Here is a 14043-nt window from a genome sequence, read left to right as displayed (position 1 = left end):
ATTCAGTGTCCCATTCCTCTCAAAGCGCAGAGCGGTAGGCCTATATGACGCATCTTTGCGGGGAAATAGTATGAATCAAATATTTTTCTAACTAATATTTAATTTTCATATATTCTTGAGGTTATCATTATTTATTGAAAATCGTTTTTGTTTTATAGGCTGTAGTGTGTTGTTTCACTGACGGAAGTGCTAAAATAAACACGCATATGGATGTTTCAGCCTCAAATGATTTCAAAATGTAGGCTATATATAGACTACAGTATTTAAAAAAGCATATATGCATTAGTTACATTCTCAATTTAATTTACAGAGCAATCCCTGCTAAGTTTTTAGTTTAACTAATACTATAGAAGAGGATTAGTGTGTGTCGCACACAACAGACTCGCAACGGGGGCGTGGCATCACGATGTCGGCACAACCCTAGCGCGCGCCTCCTGCTCTCCGTTGATTTGTTCTTTGAAACGACAGAGTACGACTCGGGGTAATTTTTCTATAAACCATCATGAAATAGCGTCGAGAAGAACATACACGACAATGTTTACTTTAGTAAACTTGACCAAAACAGTTAATGGTCAATAGCATCCCTACACTGCTGTGGACGTTGTTAACTTCATTAATGTGTTTACTGTGATAATGGACTGCGGATGGGAGTAGGATTCGGTATTCGGTTTCGAATTCGGCCGAATCTTAACCAGTGGATTCGGTATTCGGCCGAACCCCAAAAATCTGGATTCGGTGCATCCCTAGAAGTAATGCAGTTTGGGTTCCAATTATTAGAGACTATTAGAGATACTTGTGCTATATTTTCTCCAACCCATGTTCTCTAACTACAGTGATATAATATTTTGGATTATTCTAGTCTGTTAATGTTGCTATTGGACAGTTTTTTTACTGTAATTTTACTTTTTAAGTGTGTGTGTGTGTGTGTGTGTGTGTGTGTGTGTGTGTGTGTGTGTGTGTGTGTGTGTGTGTGTGTGTGTGTGTCATGAGGGTGAGAGTAAATGATGAGAGGATGTTCATCTGTTGGTGAATTATCCCTTTAATGCTGATCTATGGCAGATTGAAGAAACCACAGAACTAATTTGAATAAGTCATAAGTCGCACGGGTATATTTGTGGCAATAATTGCATGGGTCAAAATGATTGATTTTTCTTTTATGCCAAAAATCATTAGGATATTAAGTAAAGATCATGTTCCATGAAGATGTTTTGTACATTTCCTACCGTAAAAATTTTCAAAAATGTATTAGTAGTAATTTGCATTGCTAAGGTCCTATCCTAACGAACCATACATCAATGGAAAGGTTATTTATTCAGCTTTGATTATATGTTAATGTCAATAAAAAAATAAAAAATAAAACACATGGAAAATATGTAATTAGACGTTATTCAATCAGAAAAAAAATAAAGTGACTGCATTGTGTTATTGCTTTAATTTTTATTTTTTAACACTCAATGTGAACTGTGTTATTAACTTACCATTGTGTTATTAAATGTATCACCACAATACATTCAAGTCTGAATGTTGTCATCCTTTTAATAGATGTATTATTTACTAGGTACATTTCTATGCACTTCTGTGGTTTTAGATGCAGCAGAATGTGAACGGGACTTTTATTTTGGTACTCAAGTATGACATCATAAGCCGGCGCCGTGCTCCTGCATCTGTTGGGATTCTGCTGAAGAAAGGTTTGTGTTTTGAGCGTTTAAAGCGATGCATAATGAATGAAAAATAACGTTGCATTGCTTTATCTAACATTTATCAGCGTTGTGTGAGTAAAGTAACAAAATAAACTCATGAGTAACAGAAGGAGCGTCTCATTTCGCTCTTTATCGTGAATCAGTTCAGGGCTGTAGCTATCGATCATTTTAGTAATCGAGTATTCTACCAATTATAACATCGATTACTTGAGTAGTCGGATAAGAAATACTTTTTCTTTATTAAAGAGCAATACTAAATATACAAGAGAAAATAAGACCGGTATCAACGAATTAGTATCCTTTTTAGTAAAATGTTAAGTTTTATTGCTGAAATTGCATACATTAATATCTGTGAAAACTAAACCAATTTAGTGCATTCAATTGCCATATTATATTCAAAATGAAAATACAAATATATAATTTTAAAAATCATACATTTCAAATTACTTTAAAAGGGTAAACATAGTACAACCTAAAACTAAACCTAAAACATATAAATCAAAATAATAGTAATATAAATATAAATAATGCCTAAACATTGCATTTATGTTGTGCAACTTAAACTTTCAAGCTTCAGCTCAGGGATGACATAAGCCTACTGGCTTTTGTAAGCAAAAAATATTGGACCGGAAGGAAACTTGGAACAAGAACAAGAACTTGGCAAACAGGACAATGCACACAGCCGTATTTTGCCATCAGCCCATTTTGTGTCATGGTTTCTCTGCCGCCACAGAGGATGCATTAAAGTGGACATAGGCCTTAATATTAGAGGTACTAAGGAAAGCAAAATTTAGTTTTCTCTATTAATTCATGCGCATCCATGCTCTCGTTTTCCTCATAGTAAGATGGCAGTGATGCACAAAGGCAATAGGTTATAGTATATACAAATATACGAACAAGAGTAGAAATGGGAACTGAAATGCGTCCTGAAGCTCAACACACAGTTGTCTTCGTTTAAAAATAGCAAGACTAAATTATATCACCAGTGCTGATGCCGCCCTCTCTATGATCTTGAAATGAGCTGAAAACGAAAGTTAAAGAATGACACACGTTCATTGGGCGTCTTTATTAAAATCAACACATTAATGATTGATCTCTCATCCACCCGCTATTTTTGGAATGTTGCTTTTTATTACTTTACCCACCTGACCCACGGGTATAACCGCCATATGTGCATACTCCGAGTCCTTACACAAGATTGTCTTTCTGCAACATGACCGTGTAGTTAAATGGACTAAACGAAGGCAAGGCAAGGCAAGGCAAGTTTATTTGTATAGCACATTTCATACACAGTGGCAATTCAAAGTGCTTTACACAGAAATGAAGTTAAAATAGTTATAAGTGAATAAAATAAAAATATATATAGTATAATAGTTATAAAAGGAATTAAAAGGAAATTAAAAGGAAATAAAAATAAAGATGAAATCCCCTATCTGGGGTGGAAGAAAATGGAGAGTCAGGTTTACTTTAAAAATATTTGTCAGGTAACTGTGCGTTTAGACAGTACCCTTACAGACAAATCTTCTTGGCCTAACTTGAGGGTGTTCTCTAGATGTTTTACCCGCCAGAGCAGATCTAAACGGGTCTTCCTCGCACCAGAGCGAGTACTCAAAAAATATTTGTCAGGTAACTGTGCATTTAAACATTACCCTTACAGACAAATCTTCCTGGACAGGAACACCAGGGCTATCTCTACTTTGTTCGACCGTCAGAGCGGATCTACACGGTCCTTCCTCTTACCACCAAGGCTATACAGATCTATTCGTCAGAGCAGATCTAAACGGATCGTCCTCTGGCGGGTAAAACATCTAGAGAACACCCTCAAGTTAGGCCAAGAAGATTTGTCTGTAAGGGTACTGTCTAAACCCACAGTTACCTGACAAATATTTTTAAAGTAAACCTGACTCTCCATTTTCTTCCACCCCAGATAGGGGATTTCATCTTTATTTTTATTTCCTTTTAATTTCCTTTTAATTCCTTTTATAACTATTATACTATATATATTTTTATTTTATTCACTTATAACTATTTTAACTTCATTTCTGTGTAAAGCACTTTGAATTGCCACTGTGTATGAAATGTGCTATACAAATAAACTTGCCTTGCCTTCGTTTAGTCCAGAAACGAAGCTTCGAAGATGAGTTTTTGAATTCAAATGACTGATTTTACCTAAATCACTTTAAACATGAATTCAGTCTCTGGCGAGTGACGAGAGAACAGGAGCTTTCGAATCAATTGATTCGCAAAAATTTCGAAGTGCTCGATTTCTACAAATTATTAAATAGCTATGCCTAATATATCAAGGGTATGTGCAATTTGCATTCTTGTATTTGTTGTGTTAGTTTTGAGTGTTGTCTTATCAGATTTAGGTCCAGTGACCGAACTACTGAACTAGAGCTGATTGAGACACGCTCAGAGATTTAGTTTGATTTTATTTTTTCTTTCTCTTAATTATTCTCATTTTAAACAGGACAAAGACCTGGAAAAACTCCTGGTGAAGCGACTGAGATCCATGTGACACACTATTATAAAAATGGCGTTTATTAAAGAGGAGAGTGAAGACGTGAAGATTGAAGAAACATTGAGAGTGAAACATGAAGAAACTGAGGAACAAACAGGTTGGTTTCATTCTCAACGATTCTAGAAGATCCTTATTAAAATGTCCAATGGTGAAAATGAAGACAAAATTCTGGCGCTGGCAATTTTTTTTGAAAATATCACTGACGTGAAAATTGTTCAAATTAATATGATTGTTAAAAAAAATCCAATATTAGTGAATAATGTCGGACGAGTGACTGAACACTGGTAAACTGAAGCGTTTTGGATGAACTCCTATATGAGACTATTTAGATATACTGTATACAACAAAAACATATCTTACATCTTCAGAAAAGGATGTGAATTCACACGTGAACTCAACCTTTGTAGTCAGAATGTTCAGCTCTTGTTAGATGAACTCTTCCTGTAACAACGTAATAAACACTTGAGTCACTTTGAATTGAACTCAGATCCTTTTTGGTCCAAATCCAAGTAGTAATGTGGTCTCAGACCTTTTTGTGTTCATATTCAGTCCAGTTCAGTGTTTGATGGTTGACCCTATAAGCCACCAAAATCTGATCCCATTCACTTACATTTATGTGCCCCAATAACCAAAATATTTATTTGTAAAGAATATTATCATCGTCATTATTTTAGATGAAATTGCTACAACTTGAATTTTGAACATGGAATATTCCTGTAAGTTGTTCATCTTTTGCACAAAAATATACATTTTGTTGCAATACTGCATTTATATTCTTGCATTATATCACTCATCCACCTTTGGAAATCCTTGCACAAGGCAATGATATCAGCATTGTTACTCTGTAACTACATGGATATTTTCCCACTAATTAAAAAACAAAAACAAATTAGCAATAGTTGTAGTTTTACTATTCTTAAAACACGGAAACCCAAACTAAATCAGCTGCTCTTTTGCTTTAAAAAAAAGTTACTGTTTAAATGCACTGATATGTACCCTTTAATTTAAATTAATTTTGAATTTTAATTACAAAAAGGTATGCACTGCATATTCTCACTAAATTACACCCAAATGTAAGATTGTTGTCTATTATAACAGTAGAATAAGAAACCCTTAGTTCTAAAATAATTGCAGTATAAATAATTTGTTAATTTTCCTGGTCATTACCCCTTTATTCCAAGCTTTACACATTGTTCTCTTATACACTTAAAAAAATTAAAAAAAAAAAAAAAAAAAAAAAAGCTGGAAAAAGGCCAAATTTTGACAGTAAAATGCTGCTTTCCATTAAAGTCCTCATGAAATCTAAATTGAGCATATTTACTTTGTTAGTGCAAATTGCTAGTTTTGTGGTGAACAATCCATCCGTGTAAGTCAATCCGCATCAAAAAATTATTTGTCTTCGTAATCTTTAATCAAAATCTGAAAATGCTCCTCCCCTCTACATTGGTAGGCCTTTTTTGATGACGTCTGTTTGACGGCTTGGGCTTCGACATGCCATCATTAAACTGATTGCAAACTTGCGTTCAGATCTGCCTCCATTTCTGAATGAAACGCCTACGTTTTTATATCCAATAAGGTCACGGGGGAAAAAACAAACCACGCCCTCTGTTCTGCTCATTTAGTATTCCGTTTCTCTCGGAAATACGTCAAATCACTGAAATAAAGTCGATTGCAACTTCCGGTTCACTGGGACTTTAAAACAGTAATATACTGTACAATAATGCATTCTGGGTAATATTTGCCATTTTCGGCAAAGTAGACTATAATATACCGCAAATTTACAGCGCTCAACACTCAAAGTCTGTGTTCATACCCTATACCACCATTCTCTATTCCCTACATTACTAATATAGTCCACTTGACAGTGAATTCAGACACTGATGAACACCTGCTGTTAACAATCAGAATCACTGAAGGAAAGAGAAACAACAAGAACTACAACTGACTTCCAGCCACAGCTTAGATTAAAGGTCCCATGGCATGGCATTTTTTTTCTTTAAACCAACTGAAGATAAAATACATTATAGAGTCAATAAATCTCTCAAGATTTATTATACAACTCCACAAAACAGCATTTCTAGCATAAATTCAATCTGTTCTTTATATAATATGACCGTGTCTCATCCGAAAACATGGACTAATCTGCTCAATTCATATGGATTAGTGTTACAATCTCTTTATTAACTTTGAAACACTAAGTGTTTCAGTTGCGTAGCTGTCAATGGAGGGACAGAAATCTCTTAATTTGTGTTCCGAAGATGAAAGAAAGTCTTGGAAGAACATGAGGGTGAGTAAATGATGACAGAATTTTCCCTTTTGGGTGAACCATGACTTTTAAGGTGATTACCATTGCACAAATCAAAATGAAGCAAGCAATTCTCAAACAACACAACTGGACATTTATACACACAACTACACATTCATACTAGACATACATACATACACATAGTCTTACAAACATACAAAAACAACTAACACATCTTTCAAATAAAACAGACATTCTTTCCAACCAAAACTAGACGTGTACATTCAAGCATAATTACTGCAAGTTCACTGTACTCAACTGAAAAGACTTTTGCTGCATCCCAATTCACATACTATCCATACTAAATAGTATTCGAAAAAATAATTAGTATGTCCCAAATCGTAGTATGTTGAAAAGAGTATTCCAAAGATTCCCGGATGTTCTACTATTTCCGGTCAGAATTCGAAGTGCAGATCGATGCGCACTCTAATGGCTGATATTGCCCACAACCCATGGCGAGATGAATGAGGATTTGATTAGAACTACTAAAAATAAAAGGTTTAACTGTCAGCTTGACATTTTGAGACATGGCCTAAAGCAAGTGAAGAGTTGGCAATATTGAGAAGGCTTCTCAGATTACATGTAACACCTCTTATAGTAGCTTAGTGGGAATAAGATCTAGTTGTGTATTGGTTTTGATGCTTTTCATGTATAAATTGCTTTGTGCCATTAATGTGGTGTTCACTTTTATTTGTCTTTTTTAGACCTGATGGCACTGAAAGAGGAGACCGAAGTACTAAATGAAATGGAAGAAAAAGATCAATATAAGAATCATAATGATTTCATCACTAGAGAAAAATTGTTCAGTTGCTTACAGACTGAAAAGACTTCCTTGCGAAAAAAAGCTCAAAAGGCAGGGAATAGAAGTCACTTCTTTTGCCAGCAGTGTGGGAAGAGTTTCAAAAGAAAAGGAAATCTTAAAGCCCACTTAAGAGTTCACTCTGGAGAGCAACCCTACACATGCCCTCAGTGCGGAAAGGGTTTCATTAAAATAGGACACTTTGAAGACCACATAAGGATTCACACTGGAGAGAAGCCTTTCACCTGCCAACAGTGTGGGAAAAGTTTCAATCAAAAAAGAAACCTTCATAAGCACATGAGAACTCACACCAGGAAAAAGCCTTCTACATACCCTCAGTGTGGAAAGACTATCATTCGAGACAGGAACCTAAAAGTTCACAAGCGAGTTTACACTGGAGCGAAGCCTTTCATCTGCCAACAGTGTGGAAAAGGATTCACTCAAAAAGGAACCCTTAAAAGGCACATGGGAATTCACAATGGAGAGCTTTACAACTGCCAACAGTGTGGAAGGAGTTTCAACCAAAAAGGACAGCTTAGACTCCACTTGAGAATCCATTCGGGAGAGAAACCCTACTTGTGTGTTCAGTGTGGAAAGCGTTTCAATCAAATAGGACACTTTGAAGACCACATGAGAGTTCACACTGGAGAGAAGCCGTTCACCTGCCAACAGTGTGGAAAGAGTTTCAACCAGAAAGGAATCCTTCACAGGCACATGAGAATACACACCGGAGAGAAGCGATTTGAGTGAAAAGACTTTCAAATATAAAGGAACACTTAATCACTACATGAGGATTCAGTGTGGAATGAGTTTCACTGACAGGAGTCATCTTGGGAATCATGTAATAACACCAGAATGAAGCATTTCATGAGCCATCAATGTTGAAAGATACAGAAATAAATATAATAGATGGATATTATGATATACTCAGGCGGAGTTCTTTCTTTGCTTAGGGATTAAAAGTGGTTTGTTTAAAATACCTGAGCAGTGCACTTGGTGAACAAACATCCCGATTGCTGTCAGGAGCTGTGGGTATTAAAGGGGTGATGCATTGAGAAATCAACTTTCCTTTGAGCCTTTGATATATAAAAGTTAATCGTGATATAGGAATATCCTCTAAGTTTCAGAGTTGAAAACTTTCTACCTTGTTAGTCAAAGAAAAGCTTTTATTGACACCAGGCCCAGAAAACGAGAGATCTCAGAATATGTCGACCACTGACGTAGTAGGATGCAGAAGCACCGCCTCAAGCCCGCCCACCGACTCATGGAGCTAAACGATGCCGGTTCCAGCTCACATTACGTTTTTGTTCGCTTCATTTCACCGCGGAATCAATTGTAAACAAGATAGAGGTCGAGACTGGATTTGCAGACATATTGAGATTAAAACACTATGCTGTGCCTTCTATATTGTATCCGACAGGAACGCTGCAACACACTTATGTCAGTAAAACATGTTTTTGAATGTGTTAGTATTGCATTGTTACAGATCGTTTGATATCTATTGATTACATACCTTAGCCAACGGTCACAGGCTGGAGAAGCTGTTATTGGTTCATTCGTGATCAGACTCGTACTTGTAACGCCAGCTCGCAAAGCCCAACGTCCCGGGGCTATGTGTTTTTCAGACGGGCTATCAGCGGCCTGTAGTGAAATAACATTCCTTTCTTGTGCGTGTGTGCGTACGGTTTGCAGTTATATTCACTGATGATCGGGCAAAATTATACAGAAATAACATTCCAATCAATCGCGGGTGGATGAGAGATGAATCATTGTTTTTCAGAGAGCCTCAAAACCAAGGCAGAAAGTAGCCTATTACTTATTCATTATGATGTTTCTGAATGTAAAAACCATGCAAACGTCATAAGTTGACCTCAGACAACAGTATAAAAAAATTTAAAAAGCCAGTTCATGACCCCTTTAACTTTAGCATTGGTATTACATTTCATTATCAATGACAAGGTGAAGTGGAGTGGTAATTACCCGGTCTTTTTCATAAATCGGTTGAAAACTATGTAGACACTGTCTGTTTTCAGCTTTTTTAACAAATGTGAAATGGCTAAAATAGAAGTCACATTAATTGTAGGTAGTGTTTAATTTACTCTCACTGCATATTGTTACGTCTATGACGTATTGTATGCTATGTATGTTTCTGTGCCTCTTCTCTGACAGGATTGTCAGAGAAGGTTTAATGAGAGACTATCGATGGTTGGACCAGAGATGAGGCCTGGACTATAAATTCCTCCATGTCTTGCTGGAGTAGTGATGGGCATTTCGGCTCCTTTTCGAGAGCCGGCTCATTTGACTCAGCTCACTGAAGCTGAGAGACGGCTCTTTTTTGGCTCACAAATGGCTCTTTAAAAAATAAATGTTTTAACTATGATTTTGACTATGATAGGTGTGAAAACAATTCTAATTAAATTATTAAATGAAATCATACTCACAATGTCTCGCAATTTCTTTAAAAATATATAGATTTGTTATGAAAAAAGAATAGGGGCGAGCGGAGCACAAAGTAACGCAGGTTAGTTGTAACACACATGGTGTAACACTTTCCACACATGCCAGGATGACGAAACTTAGTGTATTTACTAGTTGCAATATCAACATTATTTAGAGAAAGAATTGCGCCAAAATTCAAAAAGCTTTGTAAGATATCACTGAACATTTATTAACCATAGCAAAAGTAAATTTCTTACTCAAGTTAATTTTTAATCTCTCTTTTTTTGTGTTTATTTAAAAATAAGACAAATCTAATAATAATAATAATACATTTTATTTATAAAGCACTTTACATTTTAAAGAAAATCTCAAAGTGCTACAAAGGGAGGAAGGAAAAAAATAAAATGAAGCAGTTAGAGCAATTAAGAAATTAAGTTAAAATCAGCTCCCAACTAAAATGATCAGATGACGCGACAACTGTAAACAGTCGAGTGGAGTCATCTGAGATGGTAAGATCCTTGGAACTGTCCCAATTATAGCTCTGAGTGATATTACTGGCTACAGTCATTAAAAATATATAATTAAAAATAAAAACATAACAATTAAAACTTAAATGAGGTGGAGAAGAGGCGACCAGACATCGCCAGCGTCCTCTCCCCCTCGTTGCTAGGCAACAAGTCTAGATACAAATAAACCTCCGAATTTGTCATAAATACAAATCTGATATTATTGTAATCTTATATCTGTTATCGTTCTTTAATGCGGATCTAACTAGCAGAAGACACAAGCCGGGTTTAAATCCCAGTTGTGCAGGTGGGGCATGTTGTCACACTGCGTTACAATGAGCCCCTATTAGAACTGTGCTGTTATATTCTATACTTTTATGAATTCTATTGAGAAAAGGGTGAATAATGACTGAATGTTCAGAAATTATTCATCATTATTTTTTTTAACTATGCTGTATAGCTGCGTTTTGAGGTGTGTTTGTTGTCAAACTCAAATTATGCCAACATTTTATTTTAAAAAGTAAATAATTGTATTTTATTGACAATATATTTTAGCTTGTCATATATATATATATATATATATATATATATATATATATATATATATATATATATATATATACACACACACACACACACACACACACACACACACACACACACACACACACACACACACACACACACACACACACACACACACACTCATATTATATATATATATATATATATATATATATACATACATACACACACACACACACACACACACTCATATAATATATATATATATATATATATATATATATATATATATATATATATATATATATATATATATATATATATATATATATATATATATATATGTGTTTCCCACAGAATTAGATTTGATCTGTGGTGGTGTGGTGTCTTGGGGGTGGGGGGGTTGGATTGACGACAACAAAAAAGGGTTAAATATTTAGTAATTTTTATTGACACGCACATATTTAATTTGCAAAACAGAGTCAGATAACTTAACAGGCATTGCTACGCTGACTGCTCCACAGACTAGCGACAAATCTTGCACCCTTTGTTCGGACATTTAATTTTTCGCTGCTTTTTGAAAAAATACTCCAATACCCTATCATAAGGGAAGGCCTCAAGACAGGGTCCATTGATTGAGATTCTCAAACAAGCAGCCAGGTGTTCTCCTTGCAACTGATTTCTGAGGTCTGTTTTCACCTAAGGTGAAAAAAATAATAATTTACCACAAAATGCACTAAAATAAATAAAATGAATAATTATTTGTTGTGCTTGTCAAATTGAAGTTGCCCTGTTCATTGTTGAAAAATCGCGTTCACAGTTTACACTGGAAACTGGAATTACAAGTGCAATGCCTGCAAGAAGGCTCAGGCAGGGGTAAAGGTTGGCCCACTCATCAATCTCACTCGCCAGCAGTCTTAGGATCTGCTCCTGGTCTTTGTTCTTGAAACAACATTTGGTTTACCATCATGGCATTAGTGTGTTGTGTTGGTGTTGTGAACCATAGTTTAATTTAGTAATCATTTTAATACACCCACCTTGAATGCCCCAGTGAGAACATGATTCTTGAAAGAGAACCACTCCTGCAGCACCTCATTTTCCTGTTCAGGGCAAAATTTCCTGGCAAGAGTCTGCAGCTGAGAGATCTTTATTATATCATCTTCTGGAGTAGCTCTACCAAGCGGTCCCAAAACACTGAAGGCCCCAAGGATGTCCAGATCATGGAACCGTCTGTCCAGGTGTGTTTCCAGGCCAGTGATGTAAGGGTGGATGACCTACAATGAACAGACCATCAACATCTTTTTAGGAAGGGCCTACACCCCCCTTAACTACAGTCATTAAAGGACCTCAAAATGAAAATTTCCTAAAAGTTTACTCACTCCAATGCCACCCAGATATCCATGTCTTTCTTTCCTCAGTGGAAGAGAAATTACGTTTTTTTTAGGAAAGCATTTCTGGATGTTTCTCCACAGAATGGGCTTAAATGGCAACCAAATTGTAGAAGTCCAAATCAATGCAGTTTCAACGGGTCATCCAGAAATGTTTTCCTACAAAAACGTAATTTCTCTTCCACTCATATCTGGATGGCATTGGGGTGATTAAATGTTTAGGAATTCAGGTGAATTAATCCTTTAAGGGTCAGGCCATAGAGGACCATTTAGAAGAGGAAAAGGAAAATTCATTAGTTTTAAGGCATTTACCTCTCGCTGGAATCTGGCCCACAGCTCCTCCCTCGACACTTCGTGGACATCTTGCCCTCTCCTTTTCCTCTCCTCCTCATGCTTTATATTGAAGGCTCCAAGTCCTTGTGGATCATCGAGGTCCTGATGAAGGCGAGACAGGAATGATCCAGGCAGTGGAGTCAGTCCAGCCTCTTTGATGCTCCTGAGTGTCTGAATTGTGACAGGAACCTACATTTAAAAATAAATAAATAAATAAATAGAGTAGCTGCTGTTTAGTAGACCTGCAAACAACCCTCATTTCAATAAATCAGATAAAAAAAACAGATCATAAACAGATTTTAAAAAAAAACATACCTGCTCCTTGATATGTAGAAAGTTGACATGTGCTTTTTGAAAGACTTTGGACAGGCATGCGAGGTGTGGTAAAACATCAGCTTGGAGGTAAACTGCTGCCACAAATCTGTATGTAGCACAGAATGTGTAAAGGCCCTTTGCCCCTGGACATCTTCTCACCTCTGCCTCCTCTGCCAATGCTCCAAGGACTGCGCTCAGGTTCCTCTGTAGGGTCTCGATGGCTTTGTGCTGAGAGAGCCAGCGTGTGTCCTTCACTTCCTGGAAACGTTGCAATTAAAGACTGATTATTGGTTATTAATTGACAGAAGATAACTACAATGGTATCAAATTACTATTACCTTTATTTTCAAATCACTGACACCCAGGGTGGCGGATGCTGCTTTGAGTGTGGCAGTACGATTTGCACTGTTTCTAAAATATAAATGAAGTTCTTGGAGGTGGTCCCTGAAAGTGGCCATGTACCTTACATCATTTGATGAGTCCTTGCAGGCAAGGGCCAATCTGTGGGCAGCACAAGCTACAGACACAATCTTTGGAAAACTGTCTTTAAGTTGCTTTGCAACTCCATTCACACGACCTGATTATAAATAAAATAATTTAGCGAAAATCATGGGATACAAAAAATAAAACCATCTCACATGAGCATCAAATAATTACCTGTCATAACGGCTGCCCCGTCAGTCCCGAGTCCATATAGTTTTTCTGTTGGGAGGCCTTTCTTCAAGATAACATTCTTGACAGCTGCGACAATAGTGTCTGCTTTGCCATCAGCAATAGGGACCAAATCCAGGAAGTGATTAAACACAAGTCCCTCTTTCTCTATGGATCTGAGAGAAAGCATAGGCAAGTAGAATTCACAGTTCATTAACAGCACCCAGAATTTATGGGATTTACATCAAACAAAATAAATGTTCCCATACATCAGTAGTCTCATCAACTTCCAGGCTAATTCCCTGTGATGATTTAATTTTAGTGAGAATTGGCTCCTCTATGACCTCTGCTAAGACCTCAAGCATGTCGTCAATAATACGATGAGACCTATAGTTATTCCTCCTGTCAATCTTGACATTGGGAAAAGGGAAAAAAAGGACTGTAATTTTTATTTATTAATGTAAAGATTAAATGTAATCTTAAGTAATGCCTAGGTGACCTTTACCTTTAATTTGCCTGAAGTAGTCGCACCCTAGAAGCTCAGCAAGGCTCAAAAGATTT

At 36.4% G+C, this 14043-nt stretch overlaps 1 protein-coding gene across 1 annotated transcript; it reads left to right on the top strand.

The window, feature by feature from the left end:
* Positions 1-1656: 1656 nt before the first annotated feature.
* Positions 1657-9760, top strand: LOC307127401 (uncharacterized protein). The gene is made up of 3 exons (XM_079818609.1): positions 1657-1688; positions 4171-4318; positions 7231-9760. Exons 2-3 carry the CDS (start codon positions 4234-4236, stop codon positions 8073-8075), a joined length of 930 nt encoding a protein of 309 aa, XP_079674735.1. The 5' UTR covers positions 1657-1688; positions 4171-4233; the 3' UTR covers positions 8076-9760.
* The last annotated feature ends 4283 nt before the right edge of the window (positions 9761-14043 follow it).

This window comes from Gobio gobio (genome assembly GCF_949357685.1).
Source record: "Gobio gobio genome assembly, chromosome: 1".
NCBI lineage: Eukaryota > Metazoa > Chordata > Actinopteri > Cypriniformes > Gobionidae > Gobio > Gobio gobio.
Note: the sequence above shows the minus strand (reverse complement) of the source record. Positions and strands in the feature narration are given on the sequence as shown.

Bases quoted from the DNA above. Each gene is read 5' to 3' on its own strand.
- LOC307127401 (XM_079818609.1), top strand. From the start codon at position 4,234: ATGGCGTTTATTAAAGAGGAGAGTGAAGACGTGAAGATTGAAGAAACA. The intron at 4,319-7,230 runs GTTGGTTTCATT...TGTCTTTTTTAG, and splicing joins AGAAACTGAGGAACAAACAG to ACCTGATGGCACTGAAAGAG.